A 26,832-nucleotide genomic window follows, 5' to 3' on the forward strand; every position below is an offset into this window, starting at 1 on the left:
ACATTATCGAGCACATAGAAAGTTTCACGCGCTCACATGTTCGGCAGATGAATGTTTCAGTCCCCATTTATACCTGCCGTCCTCAGTTCACACATAAACACATCATTTACGTCAGTCACAAATGGGACATCCAAGATGATTCAATAAAAAGTTTCATTTTACAGCTCATTCTCAAGTCTGAAGATGCTAGTGTTGGGCTCTGCCTGGTGACCCCGAAACGCCGAGAACCGATGGCCTGCATGCTTCCTTATTACTACCCTCTCTTTCAAAGGTCAATAAGACTCTCCTCCACCGCCGGCTGCTTCGGCGCGTTTTGTGGTGCAGACGGGAATGAGTCCTGGGTATATCCGCTGTTGTACTGGCCTTGCCAATGCTGTTGGGGATGCGCCGATTGCTGTGGTACTGACGGTTGCCAGTAGCTTTGCTGCTGGGGCGGGGCCTGTTGTTGCGTTGGCTGTGCTGGTTGAGCAGGTGCTTGGGTAGGTGTTTGTTGGGGTGGCATGGACTGTCGGTATTGCATTGGCTGTTGAAGATTCGGGTACGGAGATGGATTAGGATCCGCATTCGGCGGAGCAGAGGGAGGTGCGCTGGGCTGCTGAGGATTGAAGTAATAAGAAGCGTTAGGATCCGTCGAAGGTGTGCCCGGAGGTTGACCTGGCTGGTTCTGGTGATTTGCTTGAGGCGGCTCGCTCGGAGCATAGGGCTGCTGGGGTGCGTATGGGCCGTCAGGTACGGGACCAGCTCCGCTTCTCCAGCTATCCGTCCTTTGGGGCTCCTGACCAGGGTACGGCACTCCCGGGGGACCAGCCATAGAAGCACGCTTGTCAAAAGTCGCGTATTGAGGTTGTGGTGTGTGCTGCGGGTGCTGTGCGTAGGCTTGGGGTGGCGGGGCTTGGCCATAATCCATCTGTTGTGACCCGGTATAGAAATTCTCGGCCGGACCGGCACTCCCAGGTGCGCTGCCTTGCAGTGAAGGATAAGCACCAGACTGACGAGGGGGAAGGTTGTATCCTCCCCCAATAGCGTGCTGGCTATATGCCTTGGATAGGCGCTCCTCCAGCATTCTGTCGTAATAACGGACGACGGTAGATAGTTTGGCATGCAGGTCTAGTAGCGTGTCTTGAAAAGATGTGAGAAAAAGAACGTCTTGGGCTTCGGGGTGTACTCACCATGCTTGCTCATAGTCTCGCCGTAAGTACGGGCAAGCTTTGGCCGCAGTGTGCCGATGCTGTCGTAAAGCTCTTGAATTTGGGGCTCGCGCAGAATGGTGCCTGGGGGCTGCGTTTGCAGTCGATCGACGAGAGTTGCAAACAAGTTGATGTTCTCAGCCTCAACCGGTGTAAGTTCGTAATCGTTCTTGGGTAGAGAGAACTGTTGCGTAGGGTTCGGGCCGGCACTAGAGGTATGCTCCTTCAAAACTGCCGTGTGTCTCTGCTTCTGCTCCTCCATGTCAGCTAGCGAAGCGGCGATCGCAGCCTTGAGGTCGTCGTCTTCCTCATCCGCGCCGGTAGACGCCGCAGGCGCAGAGCTGCCGTTGACCTTGGAGCCCGAAGGACCATTGGCAGTAGGTGCAACGTAGCCCTGAGAGTAGCCTTTCACCTCCTCCAAGCTCATAGCCAGCGCCTTCTTCAAGTCCTCGTCAAAAGCGTCGTCGACGCGGGCATTACGTGGTTGCATGGCCGACGTGCTTCGAGTCTTATAAGGGTAGGTGGGAGATCGGTCTTGCGGCAGCGGCGATGGTGGGGCGGCACCTCCCTTGGCCGATCTGTCCATGAGTTTCGCGTGGCAGCCGTCGTCGACGCGGACGGGCTGCATGATGCCAAGATGTGGGAGGGGTAGCGACTTGGCCGAGCATTGCTGGTCGAAGCAGTTGCCACAGTTTCGGCAGTGGTGCTTTCGATTCGTGAAGGTAAAGGCGGTTCGGCACCGCATGCAGACGTCTGAATCTACCCATTCCGGGGGCTTGTAGAAGTATGTCAGTTTGGGTTGGTAGGATAGGTCTGTAACCGTGAATGAGAACATACCGCACTGCTGTCGATCATGCTGCTGGAGACGCTGATTCTAGGAGGAAACTGGTGACCTTCCCTTTGCAATGTTTTGTAGACCTCCCCGATGTATCCAAGCTCGTGACGTCCTTCGGTGGCGGCGGCCCAAGATTGTATCAGCTCGAGAATTTTCTGCTTGACTTCGTGATTCACGGCGGCGGGTCCGACAGCTTGGAGGAGCGAGGTCAGGTTGTCCATGAACTCCCTCGAGGCGATTTCGGCGAGAAAGTGGGTGCCTCCATTCTTTACACAGGTGTCGGTGAGCTACCGGCTGGGTTAGTTCAGTCATGAGTGATCAGGCAGCAACGGTAGCCTACATTCAGTGCGCTCAACTGGGTGTTGGGGTTCTTGTTGCCGATGCGCCTCTTCAAGGAGCGCATGGCCTCCTTGGGCTGAACGGTCTTTGATCTGATGACATCGGAGATCTCGAGATTCAGGGCAATATCCTCCCTGTATCCGCGTTAGAAGAGAATCACAACGGATGACAGCGGGTCGTACAAGCTGCTGCCTGTGGCTTTCTCGATTTGCTCGTCCAAGGCCGTGTTGGCCGAGCTGGACCACCAGCCCATCATTTTGGAAGGTTAGGAATGTTGTGTTGGGCGGGGGGGCTAGAGCAAACAGGCGTATATCGATCGTCGGGGGTAGTTTATCTAGCTGAGAGGGGTTGGCGCGCAGTCGCGAGGTTCTTGTCGTGTTTGTCGTCGTACGTAAAGCGGACCAGATGGATTGCGCGTATGTCGGAGATGTGGATGAAAGATAACGAGGAAAGCTTGTGTGCTTCTTGGTTGCCCAGATGCAGCAGCCTCAGGGTAGGGTGTGCGTACACAGTAAGGTAAGGCGTGGTCTAGTTGGAGATGCAGCGGGCTTAGGCGTATTCGGCAGAGGCTAAACCAGTGGAGGCGTGGGCAGCTGCGGGCGAGAGTGTCGAGGTCTGCTGGGTTACGTTGGCCTAGTACGAATGAGCAGGGGTTGGGATGTGTTGACGGTGGAATTAGAGTCGCTGCCTTGCGTTGGAGGAGTCTAGCATCTTCAGGTTGCTGTCGTCGCGGACTCGTGGCTGCTCCGCTTGGAACACGGCCCTGTGACGAACAGACGTCTCCGCGCTAAACCCAAAGGAAGGTATGGGAGGTCGATTCTGGCATGGCAAGCCAGGTGCCCAGTGTCGTGCCCGTCCCCGGTGAAGATACGTACATGCGATGACGATAGCGGTGGAGAACCTAGGTGTGGCGCGTGCCAACTGAGGCTGAAATGATTCGAGATGGGAAAGGGACGTACGGATACCTCTCGAGGCTTGGCCTTCCACCTCGGCAGCTACGTAATCAATGGATCTCACCAAAAACGTCTACATACATATATCTACGCTACTTGTTCACCGACTTCCAGCTCTGGTACAGTTCATCTGCAGGCCTCAAGCAGTGTATCTTACTTTCGGAACGGGACCTCTCATCAAAGGCAATTTACAATTCAACTGCCTAAAGTGGGCATTCATAAGCCAAGTTATATTGGTTGTGGCGCTGCATGATGTGAGTTGTCAGGCCAAGGCCGTGGATCATCTCAGTCAGTCAGTGCATGCTCGCCGCCCAAAACTCGGGGCCGGTCTCCAGAGGTGGGAGAGAAGCAGGGCACTGCCCGCCAGTTCCAATGTCCGAACCACTGTCCAGTCCGGATGCGTCAGTGATGTGACCTCCATTGTGGTTTAGGTGGTCGATTCCCCTGCTCTACATCGAAGCGCCCTAGGAAGAGAGTACGGGCCCTGTCGGAAAAGGTACCGAGTCTCCCCTCCCAAGCACAGCCGCCGCAACGGTACCGTTTCCTCCCCACAATGTCTTGCTATTGTTGAAACTGTTAGCGCCAGCGGACGAGGCTGTCCCTCCACCACAGACCATCTGGCTTTCACAGGACCGCTGTGCACCTGCGAATCCAGTCCCGTCCATCAAAGACAGCCATTCTTTCCTTTTGCTCATCCTACCTACGACACTACGACCCTCCCTTTCGTGCTCCGTCTCAATCTAGAGAACAATGTTTACTCCAGCGCGCCCTGCAGCACCCATCTGAACGAACCTGTGGTCAACCCCAAACGTCTACAATAGTCGTCCCCGCGTCTGCCACTCATGACGAACCCGTCGCCGACTGTCGTTGCGTCCGCGTCCCGTCTTCGTCCTACCTACCTCGACTCTTCCGACTTCTACACTTTGTCGAGACCACCAGCGATAACTTCCTTGTTTTGTTTCCGAGTCACCAAGATTGCAACGACATGATTCAAGCTCTACACCCGACTCCAAGACATCCTTTTCCGTTCACATGAGTTCCACGGCTTCCTCAGCCACCAGAACCGTCCTCGGCGGCGGCGGTCCGGTCTTAACCAACGGCTCCGGATTACATACCTTCGCCATGGGCGGAGATGGGGGCTCTGTCGGTCGCGGCGGCAAGCCCCCGCTACCACATATAGACGATCTCACATCCACCGCTCCTCACATCGACATGAACCTACCCTTGCGCAAAATCCTTGAGATGGCCGACAACGCCATGCGACAAGCCGAGACCTTTCGCGACTTCGGTCGACCCGATATGGCCTTCAAGGAGTATATCAAGGCCTCACTGATTGCTGTCAAATACGTGCCCATGCACACCGAGTCCGTATCGGTCAAGGGCGGTCGCGGGGACTTAAACCGCATTTACACCGCTCTTATGAAGAAGATAGACTCACAGCATGGGAACTTTGAACGGATCAAGGCGGATATCATTGCGGATAATCAGAAGACAGGCGTCAGGCCCACGACATCAAGACCAACTTCCATCAGTAACGGGGATGCCATCCGCCCGCGGACACCGCAAACCCCCCCGGTCACGAGCCCCACCCGCGCCGAAGCCGGGACGCAGGTCAATGGGTCGCCGGCAGCCAAAGCGAAGCCGGCGGTCCAACCGAAACCCCAGTCTTTGCATGGAAACGTGATTCGTTCCGGGGCCGGCGGGCCTGGTCTTCCTAAGAGCAAGGCCGCAGAGGATCTAGCTGCCCGTTTCGCTAATCTGCGAGGACCTGTAGCATTGCCCGGTCAGGACCCCCGCATACGGACGCACCCCATCATGCCCCAGAGACCGGCAGGACCGAGAGCGATGCCAGATCCGCCCGGAAAACCAAGGGTGGCTGTCGTGACGAGTCTTCCGGATCTGCCCAAGATGCCAGACGCGATCTACAGTCCGGCTAGAGGAACCGTATCCAACGAAGCGGCTTCACTACCTTCGAGCACGCCAAGGGGCTTGTTTAGCCGGACAGGCTCTTCAGCTTCGATTAATACCGTCGTCGCTGCCAGTCGATCATCCTCCGACTACTTCACTGCCTCCAATGCCGCCGTAACTTCCAGAACCTCCAGCATTTCGATACCCGAGGGCGACTCCATTACTGCTGAAGACCTAATGAACTACATCAAAAGGGGATCCGCAACCTTGCAAGTCTTAATTATCGACATTCGAGGCCGGGAGGACTTTGATGAAGGTCACATACTGTCGCAAGCGGTCATCTGCGTTGAACCTAACATTCTTCTACGAGAAAACATCTCATCGGAACAAATAGCTGAGAGTATGGTTCTTTCACCGCCTCAGGAATACCGCCATTTCGAGAGGCGGGATGCTTTTGACCTAGTGGTTTTCCACGACCAGGATTCGGACTCAATACCGCGGTACATATCTCCCGATATGGACGCCGCCGCTTTGTTGTCTCTCCAACGCGCATTAACATACTTCAACTACGGCAAAGAGCTGAAGAACCCCCCTAAGCTACTACAAGGGGGCTTGGATGCTTGGACAGACCTCATGGGCAGGAGCGCCCTCGCTACTTCGCATACCGCCGGTGCTGTGAGAGCACCGCTGGCCCGTTCTCCGTTGAAACCCACTATTTCCATCTCTAAGCCTAGCAGGAAGTACAAGGTGACGCCGCTGAAGCCCGAGGAGGTCAAGCTCTGGGAGGAAACGTTGCACAATGCAGAGATTGAGACAGCGCGGTCTCCAGGCTTCATGCATGTGCGCAGTACAGAGGAGTTCTTGAGGAGATTTCCTGCTGTAGCCACCGAGCAGGAATCCATGCAGTCGCCAGTCAGCCCTGATCGGCCGAACCATGGTTACTCCCAAAACCATGCCGACATATACTCTGAGCTGCCTTCGCCGCCTACTCGACCTGCTCCGGCTGTACCTCGTCCGAGCTACAGTGGTTTATCACAGACACAGGATGATCACGAGGCCCATGCCGCGGTTGCGCTTTCCAACCAAGCCCGGAATCTGAAGCAGGGTCCTCTTGCTCGGCCAGACTCTCCCTCGGTCGGGAATGCCGTGAAGGATGGCCTACACATTACTGGCCTCAATAACCCTGGTGTATGGTGTTATGCCAACAGCACGATTCAAGCTCTTCGGATGTCCCCTGGATTCGGGAAGGACCTCGCCTCTTTTGAATGGCAAAACATGTACAAGGTGCCACGGAAGGCTGATGAGAAAAATGATCACCCCCAGTTGATGTCTCGGATCCTATCCAACTTGTTCCACTGGCTAGACTCTGGCAAGTTTGACGTCATGAAGGCTCAGACACTTATGGTTCGTCTTTTCCACTCCTCTCCAAATTGGAAATGCTAACTAGAATCAGGACTATTCTCGGTCAGTCTGCGAGAAGAGCCGCATCAAGGACAAGGGTGATGAATTTGGTGGCAATCGGCAACAAGATGCACAAGAGTTCATGTCATGGCTCATGACTTACCTCCACGACGAGACAAACGTACGCCGAGACCGCGTTGATCCAGACAAGACCACTCCGCCGCAAATGGGAGGCGGCAAATCAATGTTGCAAGGCAGTTACGAGTGGTGGGGCCAGTACCAAAGGAAGAATCTGTCCATTGTCGATAAATACTGGAGAGGCTTGGAGCTTTCAACCGTGGTCTGCATGCAATGCAACAACCGAACATACACCTGGTCCACCCACGACTTTCTTTCGGTGCCTGTCAACTCAAAGACACGCACCCTGGAAGACTGTGTGAGAGCATTTTTCGAGCCCGAAACCCTTGAGGACTATCAATGCGACAACTGCAATAAGAAAGTGGAAGGGAGAAAGCAGTCACGGCTGGCACGGATGCCTGAGCTCTTTTGTCTCTCCTTGAAACGCTTCAACTACACGGATCACGGATCCAGAGCTTTCAAGGACAGCAGCAAGATTACCTGGGACTTTAATAACTTCAACCTCGATCAGTTCTTTATACCGCCCGAAGAACGCCAGACTGTGGGCCCCCCGCCGGACGAGAAGTTTGAGCTCCCATTCGACTATGAGTGCTATGCAGTTATTGTCCACTCGGGAACAGCCATCAGTACTGGGCACTATTACGCATACGTCCGGGACACCCATAATCCCGACCCTACAGCTTGGTACAGAATCAGCGATGCAAAGGTCACCAGCATCCGAATCGATGGGACGGGCCGGGGGTCTGACTTTAGCGACACAGTGTTTAGGAAAGACAGCAGTGACGTGCCGTATCTAATTTTCTTCCGGAGAAAAGGCGGCCGGTCGGCGAGGAGATGAGTAGTGGTGGTAATAGAAAGTATTTGAATAGGGGAGAGAAGATGTCACATGGAAAGGAACTGGAAGATTCTGGACTGTCCGAAAGCGCTTCTCTTCTTCTTTTCACGTATAGAGCGGGAATGTGCGTGTGTTGCTTTCCAAGCATGGCAATGATGTGTGGTAGATTTGTCGCGGGGCTATGTGTTTAAAGCGCTTTACAAGCATGGCGTCTGGGCGATTCGTCGAAGCCCCGTCGTTGCGTTGGGACGGGGCCTTTTCTTGTTCACTACGGAATGGATTCGCAATGAGGCCACGACAATATAGTCTATACAATAAAGAGTTTTGAATGCTATGTCTGCAGAGGTACTCGCGAGCGAAAGTGACAGTTATGTGGTTCCTTCGAGGACATGGGGCCGCTGCCGAGTGACGTCGAACGTCACATCGCAGCTGGTACGGATACCCGGCGTTGCTTTCTCGGTTGCTGCGAGGTGCCTTCTTGTGTAACGGGACGGGGTGGCTTTGCCGAAGGTGTAGGCATGTATCGGCACTTTCGCCTAGGTATCGACGGGGTTTGTTTGTTGCCGCCCCCCGTGGAGACTCTGAGGATAATAAACAACAAAGAGGGGTAAAGGAGAAATTCTGCTAGAAAGACTGGTGCTGAGTTACTGTTAGTTTGACCAAGGTTCTTCTTTTCCCATTGTACTTGCTTGGTTGTTTCCCTTCCCTGGGTGAACTGTGATTCCATCTAAAATGTAAGAGGCTCGGCGTTCCGAGAACACTGTACAGCGCGAGTAACACTTTTGTTGCGACCTTTGCCAGAGAGCCCGTCTTTCCTCGCCTTCGAACCTATCCTTATGTCTCATGGTTGGCCCAATACTGGTCTAGTCCAAGATGGGCGCGCGTAGAAGGCCGGGGCATGCTCGGGGCTATTTGTTAATCGCCCACCGATATGGCCATGGCAGGCAGCTTTGGTCGGTCTTGTAGCGCGACGGGAATTATTATTTAGATTTCCATGGATTTGGATCCCCAAGGGTCGTCGTGGTTTCGACATATTCACCACTCGATACAAACTCTCGGAAAGATGATGAAGGTCATCAGTCAGGAGATTAGTTCCTAGGATATCGACTACTCTACACTATCGGATACAAGAGACATTCAAAGCTTCACAAGGCAAGATCCAGCTGCTTCCCTTGATTCATAGCTTCAAACGAGCCCGTCCTTTACCGTGGATATTTGCCTATCCGGATGTCCCCCCAAAAATATAACACCACAAAGCTATGTAAGCCACGCAAGCCACCCTCATTTTCCTTCACCACCCTCCCGCCGCGCCAACCCGTCTTGCCGTCGACCCGCGCAAGTGCAGGCAATTTAACCTCCCCACGGCTGGAGTTCCTGGCGCCGGGGGGAAAACATCCATTGACGTCCGTAGCGTACCGTGGCGCCGCATAAGTTGAGCACGTCACAATTTCGAGCATCAGACTGGTCATAGGCCATTATTCATCTGAATTTCACCCCTGTCCTGGAATACGAATTTCCTTGTTGATCTATATTATGAAAAAAGAAATAATCTTTTGAGACGTGTCCATGCCTCATTAAGCAGTTCGTGGTTTTACCTGTTGAAAAAGGAAAGCTTGGGGTGTGGGAAAAAGAGACACAATTGGAAACCCGGTCCAAACGCCTCCCTCGCCCGCCGGCGCGCGCCCTAATCCCAATCGATTGACGCCTTTGACCGGTATTATCTGGTTTGGATTTATAGGTTTTGCATTATACACTAGCCCCCAAGTCAAAAAGCTGTATCCGGAGATGATGGATAACAATTTGCGTAAGAGGTGATAAGAATTCGTACATAGTGGTGTCATTGAGGAAGGGGTCATTTACGGCGTGTGGTGGTTCGGCTGCAGAGGATGCGCTTCCGTGGGCGAAGTGAGCGGCTCGTCGCCATCCACAAACGCCGCCGCAGTAGCAGCCGCCTCGCGGAGGTCGCTGCGCGCGGAGAATCTCCTGATGGACCGTGTCGAGGCGTCAGAGTATCTCCTCATCATGTTCCGCTCGCTGGCCGAGACCTTGCGCTCCGGCGTGGTCGGGGCCGTTGCCGCGGCTGGGGGCGCTGCGGGCATATGCTCCATGTGCTCCTTGGGAGAAGGCTCCTGGCTGCCGCTGCTGGACGACAGTTCGCCGCGCAGCGTCATGGCGTTGGACCACCTTTCGGTATTGGGGCGCGAGGGCTTGAGCATGAATGAGCGTCTGTCGGGGAGTTCCTTCATGGGAAAGGGGCTGTCGAGGAGCATCGCCTTTTGTGCGGCATGCTCGTCTTCGTATCTGGATGACGAGGTGGATGGCGGGTCCAAGGGTGTGATCTCGTCAATGTCGGCGACCATCGGGGAGGCAAAGCTCGAGACGCGTTTGTCGTGACCGTCACGGAGGGCCGCGGGCTCCTTGAGCGTCATAGCATTCGACCACCTCTCGCTACCGCGCTTCTTATTGTTTTCCTTGCCGCCGACCTTCTCGTTCATGTTGTCGTCTCCAGCGGCGTCCTTGAGCGTCATGGCCGATGACCACCGCTCGCTGTTGCGTCTGAAGCTTGGGGGAATCATGGGCACCGGTTCGATGGAGTCCTCGTCCATGAGCCTCTTGCCGGCCGTCTTCTCGCTGGACGACGATCCTGCGATGGAGGCGTCCATACTGGCCGTCTTCTTGAGGATGTTGTCCTTGCTGACGGCCTTCTCGCTCTGGGATTCACCCTCAAGTCTCAGCGTCAAATACGTAACGCCTGACGGGTAGTAGCCCTCCTCGATAGCCCGGGTGAGATCGTAGCGGGCCTGGTCGCTGATCGACCTGGTGAGGCGCAGCTTCTTGATGTTCTCTGCGTCGATCGTCTCTTCCCAGGTCTTTTGGAAGAACAGCGCTATCTCATTAATAAGGATGAGGACGTAGAATCCAGCAATGACGGCCAAGTCCTGAACCTGGTGGGTCGTCGGATAGTCAGTTCCCATTCGTCGAAACTCCGGGAAGCGCATGCTAGAGCGCTGAATCGTGAGAATCTTGATAATGGTGACGATGACGCTCATGATCCAGAAGATAATGTTGGCCACCTGCCAGTTGCGAATCTTGCCCTTGATACCGCGGGTGGCCTGCATGACGGCGCATACACCGCAGCCTGCGAAGACGAAAGGAAGCAGGCCGATGGCGTAGCGGATCTCTGCGAGTCTGGCAATTTCCATAATCTCCATGAGGAAAACCACGAGTATGGAGAAGAAGTAGACGGATAATTGGGCATGCCTCTGCCATTCCTTCTTAACGCTATATCGCTTGATCTTGTCGACAATGAGAACCGGCACGATGAAGTGGAAGAGGGCGAAGGTGACGGTGAGACGAATCCATGCCGGTAAAGGAATGATGATGGCGTCGAAAAAACACATCGACGGAAGAGGGCTGAACCTCGAGTCCACCGTCTGGGCGGAGCATTAGCTGGAGCAACGCGGAATGCTGGCCAAGGCCAGGGGACTGGAAACAACTCACAAGCCCTTCAGGGCGCATACCACACAGTCGCGACATGGTTGCTACCGCGAGAGAGGAAGCCGGGGGAGGGGGCTATGTTCGGAACCAGTCAGCAGCTCTGGAACGGCGGGAAACAGGACACAAGTTCACCTCGAGAGAGGGAGGGAACAACTGCGACATAACTTTATCTTATTATCATCAATGCCGTGCCGACAACACGTCTCGGAGGTGCACCTCCCCGCCTTCCTTCGAGAGTCTCCGCTAGGCGACAGGACACGCAGGACCCGACGGCCCTTGGGCGTCTCTGTGCTTGTGGCTCTTGGGGCATGTTGTGTAGGCGCACGCTCGGGGCTTGCGAAAGGGGCGTTTCATTGTTGTGACACTGCTTACGACGAGTATATTTCGAGAACTGTGCAGCAAGGTCGGAGGTCGAGCGGCCCTGCCGCTGGTGTTGGCTGATTGGCCGCGCGAGGGACAGGAAAGACACGATGGTGGTGGACACAGTCCGATGGGGTAAGTCCATTCTAGAACTGCGATGGCCGTTAGGTGCAGCAGAGGACACCATCTGGCTTGGGCATACACCACGGCAGTGCCGCTAGATCTCTGCATGTTTACGGATACATGGGTGCGGCGTTCCTGTATGCAGAGGATGAGGCTAAACACACGGCCCTTTGGTACGAGGGAGTGCCGAGCGGTGCTGTTTTAGTTCCCAAGTGTAAGCCGTTAGACCAGCGTAGATCCCGCTAGCGCAACGACGGGCCCGACGCTGGGGAGGCGTGTATATCAAAGCTGACGATGCAGGACACGTGCGTGGAAGAGGCACAGGGCTGGTATATTGGGAGGCCTTATGGTGTCTGGGCCTCTCAGGTTGGTCTTGCTTCTTGTCTCGTCCGACCTCCAAACCAGCCCACACTTATTTCGAGGTTGGCAAAGCTGGCTGTTTGCTGCACCGGGATGGGGGGCCCAAATGGATCTCCGACTAGGAGACGGCTTCTCTCCATGACCGGGTTCTTGATCGGGTCCGTCTGAACGCTCGGCCCGCTGAGAGAGGGAGCGTAAGATTGAGATGGACGGAGTGTTGCTATAAATTGCTCTTTGACTGGCTGCCACACGACGAACTCTCACCGCGAGCGGTCCGGATCTTGACCTGAGCCGTGTTCGACCGCTTTATTTGGTTTCCATGGTTTCGGTGACGATTGTCTTGGCCACCGCATAGCACGCCGTTGCCATGGTGTACGGGATGTTTTTGACGTGTTCCGTCTGCTTCAAATATGAAGCTGCAACAGCAAGCTGAAGACGTTACAAACTCCTGAACCCGGCTTCAGTTGTGGGTGGCTCGCTGTGGCCATAGCTTCCTGGGTGTTCGAGCGACAGTCATGCAGGCTGGCGGTGAACTTTTATTCATGACGACAACACAATCTGACTCAGGCGCACGATTCGGGAGGATTGGGCAGTGTGTCAGCACAACACATGTCGGTAGTTCCTCTACGCGGGGATAGCCTCAGAAGCGGCGAGATGCGAGACGCATGGCAGATGCGAAAGTATCCCCCCCGGATGAGGAGCTCGGGCGGTCGGTTGGAATTGTGCGACGAACCGAACTTTGTCGTTGATGGAATTCGGATAACGAATGGATTGTCGTTTGAGGACACGATGTATCCGCAAGGGAGGATCACAGGAGCAGAACAGGGTTGGTCCGCAAGTGGATAGAGATTGTGGCACTGTGGCTCCCAGGGAGCCACTGGAGCCTCTTTTTCTTTGCTCTGGCCTCGGCTGTCGGTGTGAGCCCGCCGCATGTGTCAGCATCTGAGGCTGGAATTTGCACGTGAGCGGATGATGAACCCAGCAGTTGTCAGTTGTCAGCAGAGCGCGTAGATAGGCGAGGTTTACCGAGAGGAGTTCCGAGACTAAAGAAGCCGTGTCTCCGTGATGGCCGGGCAATGGTCTGTTGAAGTACTGTATGCTGTGGTTCTGTCCCGTTTTTCGAGTCAAAAAGCCTGCAGGATATAATCAAACAATAGCCCATTTCGATATCGAGATGTGGACCAAAACCCTTCATCGGGAGGTACGCCGTCTTCATCGGAAGTGCTCTGCTCTTGGAGACTTGGACGTCTTCCGACCTTCCCTGCTCGGACTCGAGCGCGTGCCGCCGCTGATACCGATGTCTCTGCCATGTGCCTGTTCATTGTCCAGAATTCGTACCTAGTTAGTTGAGTGTAGCATTGTTGAGCGTTGGGAATATGTAAGATTGATCAGTGGACAGGTAGCGTATCCGTAGAGCAGACTGAAGAGGGTTGTCACTTGGGCCATTGATTGGTTCTGTCACATCCTCGAAAGGCAAAGGATAGGCAGAGCGATCTCGCATCTGGCCAGGAAGAGCAGCCGCAGTTTCCTCCCCTCTTTTTTTTTTCCCGCACGCTAGCGACTGCTAAGCTTGGGGCCCTGGTGCTGGTCCTGGTGCTGGTCGACAGACACTGACAGGTTGCATCTGGTCCACAGGAAGCTGCCCGCATCTAACTCTGAATCTGGTGCTGTTGGATCTCGTGAGGCCGAGGCAATGGACACTTGGGGCAAGGTATGCTGGTTTAGAAAGCTGCGGCGTGGCCGTACGTTTGCGCCTCGGGCTCTTGCAGCTTCCAGAGCTTGCCATATTGCCCAAAGGCTATCCAAGAGAGGTCATATGCCCAGGTTGGGGAGACACCGCTGGAGTCGCCGGAAGAAGACATGGTATAAAGATTCCTCAGCCAACTGCCGCAGCCAAGCTGTCGTTGTCGTCGCTGTAGGTTGCAAGCAAGGTAACGTAGAGGCTGATAATCGACAGTGGCAGCTCTAATTAGCTCTCATGTCTGCGGCCACCAAAACAAATGCAGCCCAGCCTGGCAGGGAGCTTGACTAGTGGCTCAACATTCCATGTCCCCAGGCCCAGAAAATGAGCAATGAGAGAAGGAGGATTGGAGAGTCGGGGCCAGCATGAAAAATACGTACCTTCTTGGTGCGCGGGAGACCCACCCGACACGTCGGCCGATGGCGGATCCCCCTACCTGCAACACCCCTAGGTACCCTGCCTTGCACCCTGCCGTGCCAGCAAGCTGCTGCTTGCCTGTCTCTTGCTCCAGGCTTCATTCCATTGGATGCTCCATACTCCCCAGCTCCAGCCGTGACGCAATTAAAGTCCCGTCGCCCATCTTTCGCTGCGATGTTAGCTTTTACGCTTCTGCCCACACACGCACACACGCACACCCGCGCGCTCTTGAGTCTCGCATACAGCTACAGCTACGGATACAGCTGCGTAACCCAGCCGACGGCCAAAGCAACCCGAATCTCCTCTTTTGACAGTCTCACATTCCCCCTCATCTTTGCGAAATCTTTACGAAGGGAAAAAAGCTCCGACTCTACAACCTTTCCGGCCAACCTCTTTGACACATTTCAAAGTTACCGCCCTCATCCACCTAGCTTACCTAGAGGAACCGTAGCTTTACGCTGGAGCTCCCTCCCCTCCCTCGGCCCATCCGTCAATCCCGTGTCCGTTCATCGTCCCTAGGCTTGCTCCCGTGAACTCTGCCATCATTCCGTCCAACATCATCGCCGTCGTCGTCCTTTTCGTCTCTCTCCTCACTACCCTATTCTACGCCAGATCCCCTACGAACCCCACCGCCGCCGATATGCCAGACTACACGACGGGCGTGATGCCCCTGTATCAGGTGCACAAACCTCCCTTCTCTGTTGAGTCGCCGGGCTACGAGCGCGTTGAGGGCGAGACCCTCCCCCGCCGCCACTGGAAAGCCAAGAACGGCCTCCGAACCCAACCTCATCCCGACGTTCGTACCGTCTATGACATTGTCAAGCGGAGTGCCCAGGTATACCCTAATGAGCCTGCCGTCGGCACCAGGAAGCTCGTGCATCTTCACAAGGAGAAGAAGAAGGTCCCCAAGAATGTTGATGGAGAGGTGATACAGGTCGAAAAGGAGTGGCAATATTTTGAGCTGTCCCGTTACTCTTACCTGACCTACGCCGACCTTCTCATCTACATCAACCAGATTGGCTCAGGCCTGCGGAAGCTGGGCCTGAGCAAAGGTAGCAGAGTCCACCTATTTGCGACTACAACGTACGTCCGAGAGCAGAAACATCCCCTTCCTTTCTAGTACTCCTACGTCCCGAGCACCCCGCCCTCGAACCCCCGAGTCTGTGCCTGCCAAGAAGAGGCTAATCCAAACTTCTGGAATCTAGTGCCAATTGGATGGCCATGTCCCACGCCTGTGGTTCGCAGTCCATTTCCATTGTTACCGCCTATGATACCCTCGGGGCCAGCGGCGTCGAGCACTCACTACTCCAGTCCAATGCCGATGCCATGTACATCGACCCTCAACTTCTCAAGACAGCAAGCGGAGCTCTGAAGAAGGCCGGAAACATAAAGTTCGTCATTTACAACAACAGCTCCATTTTTGCCGATGGCACTGAGGTCGACGCCTTCAGGAAGGCGAACCCAGACATCAAGCTTGTCAGTATCGAGGAGGTGCGCTCGTTGGGCGAGGAGAACCCCGTTGAGACCGTCGAGGCAAAACCTGAGGACTTGTTCTGCATTATGTACACGTCTGGTTCCACTGGTCCGCCGAAAGGTGTGCCCATGACTCACGCTGGAACTATAGCAGCGAGTAAGTCCATCTTCCGTGAGCCCAATATGCTGCAGATGCTAAGTTGCGCACAGTTACTGGTCTCTGGACCTGCGTCGAAGAATGTGTCAGTAACAAAGAATACGTCCTGGCATACTTGCCATTGGCGCACATCTTTGAACTTGTCCTGGAAAACCTCGTCTTGTTCGTGGGTGGTACCCTTGGTTATGGCAACCCGAGGACGCTTTCCGACACCTCGGTCAAGAACTGTGCTGGTGACATGCGCGAGTTCCGGCCGACGGCCCTGGTTGGTGTGCCGCAAATTTGGGAGACGGTGAAGAAGGGTGTCATTGCCAAGGTCAACAGCTCTGGTCCTCTGGTCAAGGCCCTTTTCTGGGGAGCCTTCAACTACAAGACCTTCATGGTCAAGTACGGTCTCCCTGGTGCTACAATCTTTGATAATGTCGTCTTCAAGAAGGTGCGCGAGTTGACAGGTGGCCGCCTTCGCTTCATTATGAACGGCGCGAGCGGTATCTCGGATGGGACGAAGCACTTCCTGTCCATGACTCTAGCGCCTATGTTGACAGGTTACGGGCTGACCGAGACGGCCGCCAATGGTGCCCTCGGTGATCCCCTGGAGTATACTTCCGATGCCATTGGTTCTATCCCCGCCGCTGTTGACCTCAAGCTCGTCTCTATCCCCGATCTTAAGTACTATGCCGACGCCAACCCGCCCCAGGGTGAAATCTGGGTAAAGGGTCCCGCCGTGCTGAAAGAGTACTACGAGAACCCGGAGGAGACGGCCAAGGCCATCACTGAGGACGGCTGGTTTAAGACGGGTGATATTGGCGAGTTCGACAAGGTCGGCCACGTCAAGGTCATTGACCGCGTCAAGAACCTTGTCAAGATGCAGGGTGGAGAGTACATTGCGCTCGAGAAGATGGAATCCGTGTACCGCGGCAGCCCCTTTGTCGCGAACATCATGGTGTATGGCGACGGCGAGCACTCCCGCGCCATAGCCGTCGTGGCTCCCAACGAAAAGGTCCTCGCTGAAGAGGCGAAGAAGCTCGGGGTTGATGAGCATAGCATGCACACCGATAGCAAGGTCGTCGACACCGTTCTTAAAGATCTCGTCTCCAACGGCCGCAAGGCCGGACTCTCTGGTCTCGAGATTGTCGGCGGCGTAGTTCTCTGCGAGGAGGAGTGGACACCCGACAGCGTAAGTTTTTCAAACCCCTCTCTCTACCGCATCAAGCAGTATCTAATGAGCTTGTTTTCAACAGGGTCTCGTCACTGCGACGCAAAAGGTCAATAGAAGAGCAATCAAGGACAAGTACAAGAAGCAGATGGACAAGGCCTTTGGCAACTGAAATGGGGGTGCTTGGAAGTACTGATTCACAGCAACCCCCGGTTGGTTAAATACCAGTTTGGGAATGGATTTGGTAATGAGAAGTAAGCGGAGCTCAGGGGAGGGGAGGGAAGGGAATAGAAAGGAACGAATTGGTCATTGTCCTATTAACCTATCGAACGATCTATCTGAATGTATCTGTACACTACTACCCAATTACTACTGCGAAACCTCTGCATTATTCTCTCCGCTTTGGACTGGTTATTGGGTGATTCACAGCCCGTAGCAAAGTTGGCTCAGGCAAAGGAGTCACAGTCGTTTCATCAGGTTCCCTCGCTCTTGTCAAATAAGAAGCTAAAGGAGCAGAGTGCTGCTTTCATTCACAGATTTCAATGTGCATGGCATATCGAGAAGCGTTAGATAACGTTTGATCCAGAGTTTATTCCGTTGTTGGTTGTGTGTATGTATCATTGTGTTCACGCATAGGTACATTTCCTTTTGCGCATACGCATTAGAACCAAGTGACATGTGTCCCAACGTGCCATCCACGCCTTGATTTCTTTTTTCTTCTCCTCTACCACTCAAGAGGCTCTGCTTCTGCGGAATCGCCAAACCAATCAGCAGCAAGAGCTCTCAATTGATCTCTGAAGTGTTGCTGAGATCCCACCTCTGGAGCTGTCGTTGTAGATTCACGTCCAGACTTCTAGTCCCGGGGCGCACGGGAGCTAAGTCCCTCTCTCACAGCTTCCAGGATCAGGTCCTTGGCCTTCTCAACGCCGTCGGCGTTTCCAATAACCTCAATCGCATCCTCCTTAGCATCGTTGCGGGGAACGTTGATCTTGCAACCGCTCTGCTTGCGGATGGAGTTGACCTTGCTGCCACCCTGGCCGATGACGTAGCGGTAGGTCCTGGGATCGGGCAGGACCAGGTAACCTGTGTGGGTGTTCTTCTTCGCCTGCTCAATAGCAGAAGCGATTGCAGCCTTGGCCTTCTCAAGGTTCTCAGGAGAGCCACGAAGGACCCAGGCAATCTCACCGTCCTCGCCAGCAGCGCTGTCCACAACCTTCCAGGAGTGGGCGTCAGCGGTGGCATCCTCGTCATCAGTGATCAAGGGCAAAGCACCACCGTTGCTGCGGCTGGCGGCAGCGCTGGGCTTAGGGGGTAGGCTCTGGCCAGCATGGTCGACAGAAACTTGGTGGTTGTTGCGAAGCTGGCGGAAGAACTGGCCGTTGTTGGAAATGGAGTGGTGAAGGCTGCGCGGCACCTGGAGGGTCTCTCCCTCCTGCTCCTTGACGAGCGAGGCGATGTGTTCCTTGGCCTTCTCAACATTCTCGGGACGACCGGTGATTTTGACACCAGTCTTGCCATCACCCTGGCGGGGGATGTCAATGGAGACAGTGAGCTGGGACTCAAGCTGTCGCTTAGCGTCTCCACCACGGCCGATCAGCGTTCTGTGCTTCTCAATAGGAACTTCGAGAATCTCAGTGACCTGACTCTCCTTCTCTGCAACGATCTCCTCGATCCGTGCAACAATTTTGTTGACAATGTCAGAGCGACCCTCAACCTTGATGGTATTGCCATCAGCCTCCTGCTTGGGGAACTGAATGGTGCGTGCAAGCTCGCGGCGGTCATCAGATCCACCAGCATTGACAACCAGTTCACGGAGATTGGCACCTGGGCGGTATTAGTATAAGCTATAAAAAGTAAGGTTTAAGCGACGTAAGTGATCTTACCTCCAGAACCGATGAGAGACTTGTGGTGCTTCTTATCCACCTCAATAGTCTTCACAACGGTGTCATTGAAAACATCTCTCTTCTCCTCAAGAGCCTTCTTGGCAGCAGCAACCTGAGGCTTGGTGCCCTTGATTAGAATCTCCACGGTCTCGGCGTCGCGGGCACTGGGAATATCAATCTTGGCACCAGTTGATATGCGAAGCTCCTCCAAGGCAGCACCACCCTGTCCAATGATGGACGGAACCTGCTTCTGCTGGACGGACACAGTCGCAGTGAAGGAAGTGTCCTTGAGGTACTGAAGGAGAGACAGGATCTCGTCGCGGGCCTCATCCGCTCCCTTCTTGGGACCACGGACAATAACCTCATCGGGCTCCTGGTGACGCTTAGGCTTGCCAGCATCGCTGCTGGCATCGGCGTTCTCTTCATCCTTCGCGCTTTTGCCGGATCGCGGGAAGAATATCAAGACCTTATACTTGCTCTGAAGGCGGTTTGTAACGCTGCCTCCTGCGCCAATGAGCTCACGGTGGAACTTCGGGTCGACCTTGAGGACGTGGGTGACCTCATCGGCCAGAGTGCGGCCCAGAGAGCTGATGTGCGCCTTGGCGGCCTCGGCCTTGGCCTTGGGGCCTTTCAGCTCGACCTGACCATCCTGGACCTGAATCTCGACATCGAAGCGGTCACGGAGCTCCTTAATGTTGGAGCCGCCCTTGCCGATCAGGTGGTTGGCGTACTTCTGGGGGAAGTCAAAAGACAGGGTAAAACCACGTTCCTTCTCGTCCTCCTTCTCTTGCTCGACAAAGGCAACGACCTTGGCCTCAAGGTTCTTGACAGCGGAAGCAGGACCACGCAGGTTGACGACGGTGCCAACCGAAGAAACACGGATGGGGATCTGGTCATTGGCTCGGTTGGCCTGCTCTTTCTTAATGAAGCGACGGAGGCGCTCGTGGAACCTGTAGAATAGAATCAGCATTAGGCATTCGTGCGACTGGTCACTAAACAACTCACTTTTGAGGCACGTCAACAGAAGCAGAGGCAATCTGCTCCTGCTTGTTGATGATATCCAAAATCTGGTTGCGAGCCTCCTCCAGGCCCTTCTGGAAGGCCTGGATCTCTTCCTGAGAGGGACGACCGGTCTTGATCTCAGGCTTGGGCTCGGGGGCAGAGGATCCCTCGAAGACCAAAAGAACAGGACCATCGGGCTCGCCAGCCTCAGGGAGGATGACGTGAACGCCGTGGCTGTTTCTCATACGAGGACTGACATCCTTCACCAGGTAATTGTGGTAGAATGGATCAACAGGAATCGGGGCAATCCTTGCAGGAGGAATGGCATGGACAAGCTTCTCAATGGCCGACTGAGCCTGGAGAACGCTTTTGCCATCACGCGCGTACAGCTCATAGGGTGAGGCACCTGCGGAGGTGAACGGGGTGTTGATGTGAGTGTTGTGAGCACTCTCGATGTCGTCAAACAGATCGCGGTGTCGCAGGTAACGGGTGACGTTACGAGCATGCGTGTTGACACCTCCGGGGGCGTTCTTGTGGAATCTGCCGATGTCGAAAGTCGAGAACTGCATGTTCATGGCTCTGTCCATGGCTGTCTCGACACCCTTAGTGAGCTGAGCTGCAGGACCAATGACTGTGACAGAGTCATCATCCTCGTCGGTCGGCAAAAGAATGGTGCAGCCAGTCTGGTTAAAAAAGTCGTCTAGGGTCTCGCCGCGGCGGCCAGCGATGAACTGGTGGCGACCCTTCTGCAGACTGAACTGGTCGATTGCCAGCTGGTTCTGGAGCTCCTGGACGCGACGCTCAATCTCAGCGCGCGCAGCCTGGACAGCAGCACGGTCACCGGCAAGCTGAATGTGGTTGTCGGCGGCAGGAACGAAAACAGGGCGCTCACCCTCGTTCGCGGCGAGGTTGCGACCACGGGGAGCCCAGATCTGATGGGCAGGAACGCGGACCTGAACGCCATTGTTCTCGTAGCGACCGACGTGGCTGTTTCCGGGGCCCGCAATGAAGGGGTAGAACTCAGCCGGGATGCCACGCAGTTTAGTATTGACGTTGGCGGTACGCTCGCCAGCAATCTTCAGGATCTCGTTACGAGCAGAGGCAGCGGACAAAGCGTTACCCTCAACGAGAACGTCAATAGTGGAGTCGTCATCCTCGTCGATAGGAGCACTGCCCTCCTCCGCCTTAGGGAGTTGAACTCGGGCACCGGACTTCTCCTGAATAGCCTTGATGACCGAACCACCCTTTCCAATGATGTGAGCACGGGCAGATTGGGGGATCGGGACCTTGATGGTGGTCTGGAAAATAGATTGTCAGCGCCAGCGTTGCGTGGAGAAAGTGTTGGCCACCTACCTTGGTGCCAATTTGCTGGACAAGGTCCTTCAGAGCCTGCTGCGCAACATCCTGAGGGCCCGTGGCATCAAACTTCAATCTTCCGTTGGTACCGTTAGACAAGGTGATGTTAGCGCGCGATTTGCGGTTGATGTCCTTCATGATGTCCGGGATGGGGCGCTTGAGCTGGTTGCGCGGGAGGATGAATTGGGGCTCCAGCACGACCGTCTCGACGTTGCGACCAGGAATTGACATAGAGGGCGGACCATTCTTGGGAGTAGCAGCTCCCGAGGCGGGAGTCGAGGAGCGGGAAACACCGTTGGCGGGTGTAGAGGCGTTGCTCTTGGCTCCCCAGATGGGGGTGACGTTGGGGCCAGGACCCTTGCCTTTGGACGTTCCGAGCTCGGGGAAAAGCTCATGGGAGTGAGTATCGATCTTCTTGCCATAAGCCGAGGCTTCCTTTTGCTTGCTCGCAGCTCTGCTTGAGCTGGGCTCGGCCCAAGAAGGAGCGTCGCCAGACTTCACGGGGAGATCCTCGTCGGGGACGTCCTCGACAGTCGGGTGCAGGTCGGCATGGGTTTGGAGAAGTCGCTGAGCAGCCGAGGTCTCGGCGCCGTTGGCAACAGTGGAGTCGGTGGAGGCCATTTCGAGGCGAGATGGCATGAATCGTCGTTGTTGAGGGTAGGGTTCGATGGTGTGATGGGGACAGTTGGGGATCGGTATATCTGCAAGGGGTAGCGACAATTAGCTGTGGTGCTGAAGACGTATTTACGGCAGGCGCGTCCATTGAAGGAAGGAGGTTGGGGGGGAACAAAAACAGGAGTACTCACAACTGACGATATATACGGCAATGGGACAAGACCAGTAGAATCAGACTCCCGATGAAAGAAGACTGAAGCGTGAGAAACCTTAGAGCAGCGAGTAACCGATGGGAGGATGGACTTTGATGCTGGCTTAGAACATTGTGACCCTGATCGGCAACAATAATCGTATCCAGGAAGTTGAATCAGGAGGGGGGGAAGTTGGCGAAGTGGACGAGCCAACCAATTGATGGTCTGAGGGGTGGGAGGTAGAAGGGGGAGATGAATGTGAAGGTCGGGGTGAATAAGGGTGAGGTGGAAGATTCTCGACTCCACGATGGTCGAGCTGTTCAATTGGCAATGGGATTTCCTGGGCAGGGGTGCTACTTCCAGAAAGGTTCTGGCTGTCAGAGGTCCAGTGCTCCAACCGGCTCCACTTTCGATGACCCCATACTTAGCCTCAGCCACAACCTAAATTGTTAGTGTGCCCAGGCCCGAAGCGTCAGCCGTTGCACCAGGAAGGAACGAAGACCGGGTAAGAGCTCCGACATCACGTGGGGCCGCCTACCGATTTGAGCCCGGGGTCGGGTGTCCACATGCGTCTTCGGCCTCCGGCGCTTGGACACCGATTAATCGTGTAATTTCCGAATGTTTGAGGCTGCCTAGGGCCGGGCTGACAAAGATCCCGTCATGTGTTAGGTGACCGGAACATGTCTCGTTGCAAGAACACCACGACAACACGATGTGCTGTTTCGAAGCCGAGATATTCGCCCCGAAGTCTGAGCCCAGTTCTGTTCACTGGTCTGCATAGTGCAGGACAGTGCCTTTGTGTAGCAGTGACATCCAAATCATATGCAACTTCGTTGGGTACACTCACCTGACCCGGCAATCTACCGGACAAGGGCAAGTGATACTTGGGAGGCTGTTGACAAGAAGTGCGGCTCGTATGTAGGGGTACTCATATGAAAGAATGTTTTCAATCTGATTCAAAGAGGGCTCCATCAATTCGTTTCATTTTCTAGTAACAGAGCTCGAACCTTTGGCCCTAATAGGCATGTGGTCGTGGCTTCGATGCTAACGATGAGGAAAACCAAATTATCGCAAACAACTTGTTCACCGGTCTATGCCTGCTCCTCGTATGTTTACCAACAAAAAAGGTTGCCATCATGGATGTATCCGGGCTCTTGACGCCACCAGGGAAGAAGAAACGTCTGATACCATGTATTCTAGCAGGCTCATAAAGCGTTTTGGTTCATCGAGGAGAAATGGCGGTCTTTATGCGAAAGTCTCTGGGTCCATCTTGTATTGTGAGATGCCATTCGAATCCTCGGCATCGCCACCATAGAGTGCCAGCAAATAGACGGCATGGATAGAAAAACCAAGCCTCCTAGGCAAACGGATGAGCTTTTCCGCAGAAGAAGAGCGTTTAGTGACCATTGTCAAACACCCAGAATGATTTGAATACGAGGGTTTGTAAGGTAATCAAAATGACACCATAGCCGTCTCTTACTCCATCGATAGAAGACCGCCTGCACGAAACATGGAAGGGCGATATTCATGTCGTATTCCGTAAAAAATCATTTACTGACTGGGAGATCTGGTACACGGCTTTTCGATCTTGAACCGGGACTGTGGCGCGCCCAATCGGTTCAAAATCTCGCTCCCGCGGCTGCCCGACGCAGGGATCGAGTGCTCGTCAAAGGCAAGTTGCATTGTGTTTAAGGGAGATTGATTGTTGTTTAAAGGACAAACAAACATGCATGCCATATTTTGTCCGACATTGCCAGACAACAGCAGCAGGGAGATACCAAGTTCGACGGCATATCTTCAAGCTGTAAGCTTTTCTTTCGTAGAGATGTTTTGGAGGGTAAAAAGAGCGATTCATTCAACTTACAGTGTAACGTTTTTAACAAGAGGAAATCGATGCGAGAGCGGGGGTCTTCTTGGACCCAGCAGACGACTCACTGCTGGTTCTCGTCAAGGCATTGCGCAGGAAGAAAACTTCCAATAGACTCTGCCTTTCCTCCCCAGATGACCAATACCTCAGATGAACGTTTGAGTTGGACCCTTCAAGCACCTGATAGTATGGGCATGATGAAGTTTATGGATGAAGTCTGCCAGGGTCTTCACAACCTTATTTATTCCAATTCTTGGTGTTCTCAGACAACGTCAAACGACCAGCAGAGGAGATTCAGTGCCGAGAGTTCGTGTTTGACGAGATATACAGCACAGAGACGTACTGCATGCGTCGCAGTGGCCGGTTCTCCAGCTCTCCGATACGACGGAGAGCCAATCCTGCTCACGGCGTGGCTGATGAATCATAGTCATTCTTCTACGATGCATTTGATGCCCCGCCGGAGCTGAGGACTTGAGTTCGCGTCGCAAAAGGGATGATCCATGAGTCCCTTGGCTTGACTGTGAAGCCCAATCGCGGGGTGTTCTGAGCAAACGGTATTTGGACCGCAGTAAACGGCCTGCAAAGATCGGCGCCAAACCTTTCAAGGCATTCATACCTGCGAGCGGCCACAAAGTAATTCGTCCTTGGCGTGTACCGTCACCTTGGTCTGGGTATAGTACTCCTACATGTGAAATTGAACAAACACGTACTGTTGCGTGAAAGCTTGGCATCAGCAATCCGGTTGTCTTGAAGTGGTTTTCATGAAGACGATAGGATCAAACCAGTGAGCCCATCGAGACTGTCGAGAAATGAAAACCATATCACGGCCCAATTGCGGGTAAACCCCCGTGTCCTTGTCAACGCTAGTACGCGGCAATGGGACCTTGCTTGACTGGTGTAACGGCTTTTAATTAGAAAGAGAGATGGGAGTTCAAAATTAGATCAGAAAGGCTACGCTACTGTTGAAAGGAGATGGCGGCTGCGGTTCAGTTTCGAGTCCTCCTCCATTTTAACGCGTCGTAAATCTCAGATGACCTTTGGCCTAGCACTCTCGTTGGTGCACATCACCAGGCCGCACGGACGCTGACGATGGAGTAGGTTGGCTTCCGTGGTAAAGCAAAAGTTGGTGAGGTAATCGGAGTGCCAATAGTCGCCCAATTTCTCTTCATGCATGGACTGGAAACACCACCCAATCAGCGAGGGGCGCCGAACGGGAAGACGGGCGGGAAGACGGAGGTAATTAGAAAATTGTCGTGATTCTCCGAGGATTGGACCTCATTGACAAGGGGGCCTATGCAGACACTCGTGACAGGAGACTGAGGAAAGGGCTAAAAGGGTAGACTGAGCGTGAGAAAAGCCATGGAAAAGACCCCAAGCGATGAAGCATTCCCGGGACCCTTGGTGGAACACGACGGCCAAGTCCCCGGTGGTTTGAAACAAGATCCAAATTCCCTGGACAGATACTCACGCACTCTGGATCAGCGCGTGTCGGGTTCGACAAGCCAGGGGCGCACATTGGCCAGCGAAAGCCCCGCAATGTGATTCCGGCCGGCGTGAAGCATCTCAGACACGATACGTACCGTTTTTAGGTCCAGATCTTACCCAAGGTTCCTCATATAGCGCGGTACCTCAGCTAGATATTATATGAAGGCACGGCGGCCCAGTCTGTTCTGGACGAGGAATGCAGCAGCTGCAGGTCAAGAACCTAGCTTAGTTTGTCGAAGGGGATGGAGGACGATATATTGGGCAGACTGGAACAGTCAAGGAAGGCGGAAAGAAGGAGCAGACGGGGCGGGTGGCCGAAGCTTCCATACCATGTGCGCGCGCGCCCTATTTATTATTCTAGGCCTTCCATTCGTCGAATGACAGTCACAGCGAGATGTTCTGATGCGCTACGAGACCGTGAGATGACGGTCATTCCCGCGGTTAATTGGACCGGCCCGTGGCTTGCTTGCTCGACCAGAGGAAGACCTCGTCGCCCTGAGGCCTCGGGGGCTTTTGGGCAAGTTTACCTATGTCTTCAAGGCTTGTTACTCTGGAATCTTGTGCCGGCAAGGTGAGAATAAGATGAGATGTCGCATCGCGATATAAGGCGACCCTTATGATGAGAGTATCTCAATTCACCGTCGGTAGGGGTTTGAATTGGATGAGCGGATAGTTCGTTGATTTATTAATGATTAGAGACAACGCATAGGTCGCAAGATTTGTCGTCGGCATACCCCGGCTGGACGGAAAAAAAGAAGAGGTCACTAATTACAGGATAAATCCTTAAGGAAGAGCCCAAACCACCAAATAGTCAGCTACCTTACCTAAGGTATCTCGGCAAGGCACATCGTCATGAAGGCCTAGGCGTACGTACCTCCTCGACAGCGCAAAGGTGCCAATGAATCGAAGGCCATGGCTACCTACTCACTTTCGGACACGATACTGGTTGTATCCAATAATTCCTACATTGTGAATGCCAATGTCATGTAAGCCCAGTACGACAAAATCTCTGTTCACACGGTCGCAATTGCTGGGTCATTCCCGACGCAACAAGAAAGCATCTCCCTGCCGGCGCGAAATAAAGCCAGATCAAACAAAACAACCCAAGGACCTCCAGAAAGAAGCTCGGGCAAAAAAAGCAAACGACTTCATCTCGTCATCTCGTCTTCTCTTTTTGCCCTTCGCCTCCAATTCGCTGCCGCCTCCCCTCCCTCCCTTCCGGCCCTTTCCTCTCCCCCAACTCCATGTCGAGTGTCGACACTCGTTTGGCGAGCCGCCGGTCACCACGGCCCAAGGCCCCCAGTCATGGCATAATAACCCTCACATCATCTACCCATCAAACCTCGCACTAAGGCGCCCATTCTTCTTAATACTACAACCCAGCAGTGCATGCTTGATTAACCTCTCACCACGCTCGTTTCTACCTTTCTGCTTACATGCAACGCTACGTTAGTCAGCCCATACGAGAGCTTCTTCGTAAGCAATGGCAAAGCAAGTAGCTTTCCGAGCTTCCAAGACGGCCAGAACGGGAGCCGCAGGCTAGGTCGTCCCC

The 26,832-nt window shown here is 54.3% G+C and overlaps 5 protein-coding genes across 5 annotated transcripts; 2 read left to right on the top strand and 3 right to left on the bottom strand.

The window, feature by feature from the left end:
* Positions 1-265: 265 nt before the first annotated feature.
* Positions 266-2,617, bottom strand: CORC01_13030 (VHS domain-containing protein; the record flags this gene model as incomplete). The annotated part of the gene is made up of 5 exons (XM_022624648.1): positions 266-1,119; positions 1,170-1,962; positions 2,025-2,309; positions 2,363-2,495; positions 2,544-2,617. The coding sequence occupies 5 exons, from the start codon at positions 2,615-2,617 to the stop codon at positions 266-268; spliced, it is 2,139 nt and encodes a 712-aa protein (XP_022468856.1).
* Positions 2,618-4,346: 1,729 nt separating this feature from the next.
* Positions 4,347-7,599, top strand: CORC01_13031 (ubiquitin carboxyl-terminal hydrolase; the record flags this gene model as incomplete). Its single annotated transcript, XM_022624649.1, has 2 exons — positions 4,347-6,626; positions 6,676-7,599. 2 exons carry the CDS (start codon positions 4,347-4,349, stop codon positions 7,597-7,599), a joined length of 3,204 nt encoding a protein of 1,067 aa, XP_022468857.1.
* Positions 7,600-9,452: 1,853 nt separating this feature from the next.
* On the bottom strand, positions 9,453-11,133 carry CORC01_13032 (uncharacterized protein; the record flags this gene model as incomplete). The annotated part of the gene is made up of 2 exons (XM_022624650.1): positions 9,453-11,030; positions 11,098-11,133. The coding sequence occupies 2 exons, from the start codon at positions 11,131-11,133 to the stop codon at positions 9,453-9,455; spliced, it is 1,614 nt and encodes a 537-aa protein (XP_022468858.1).
* A 2,964-nt stretch (positions 11,134-14,097) lies between these two features.
* Positions 14,098-17,053, top strand: CORC01_13033 (AMP-binding enzyme; the record flags this gene model as incomplete). Its single annotated transcript, XM_022624651.1, has 5 exons — positions 14,098-14,327; positions 14,615-15,178; positions 15,301-15,725; positions 15,779-16,902; positions 16,967-17,053. 5 exons carry the CDS (start codon positions 14,098-14,100, stop codon positions 17,051-17,053), a joined length of 2,430 nt encoding a protein of 809 aa, XP_022468859.1.
* A 681-nt stretch (positions 17,054-17,734) lies between these two features.
* CORC01_13034 (KH domain-containing protein) lies at positions 17,735-21,743 on the bottom strand (the record flags this gene model as incomplete). Its single annotated transcript, XM_022624652.1, has 4 exons — positions 17,735-18,705; positions 18,765-19,714; positions 19,770-21,064; positions 21,120-21,743. The coding sequence occupies 4 exons, from the start codon at positions 21,741-21,743 to the stop codon at positions 17,735-17,737; spliced, it is 3,840 nt and encodes a 1,279-aa protein (XP_022468860.1).
* Positions 21,744-26,832: the final 5,089 nt, after the last annotated feature.

Source organism: Colletotrichum orchidophilum (genome assembly GCF_001831195.1).
Source record: "Colletotrichum orchidophilum strain IMI 309357 chromosome Unknown Scaffold_174.1, whole genome shotgun sequence".
NCBI classification, from domain to species: domain Eukaryota; kingdom Fungi; phylum Ascomycota; class Sordariomycetes; order Glomerellales; family Glomerellaceae; genus Colletotrichum; species Colletotrichum orchidophilum.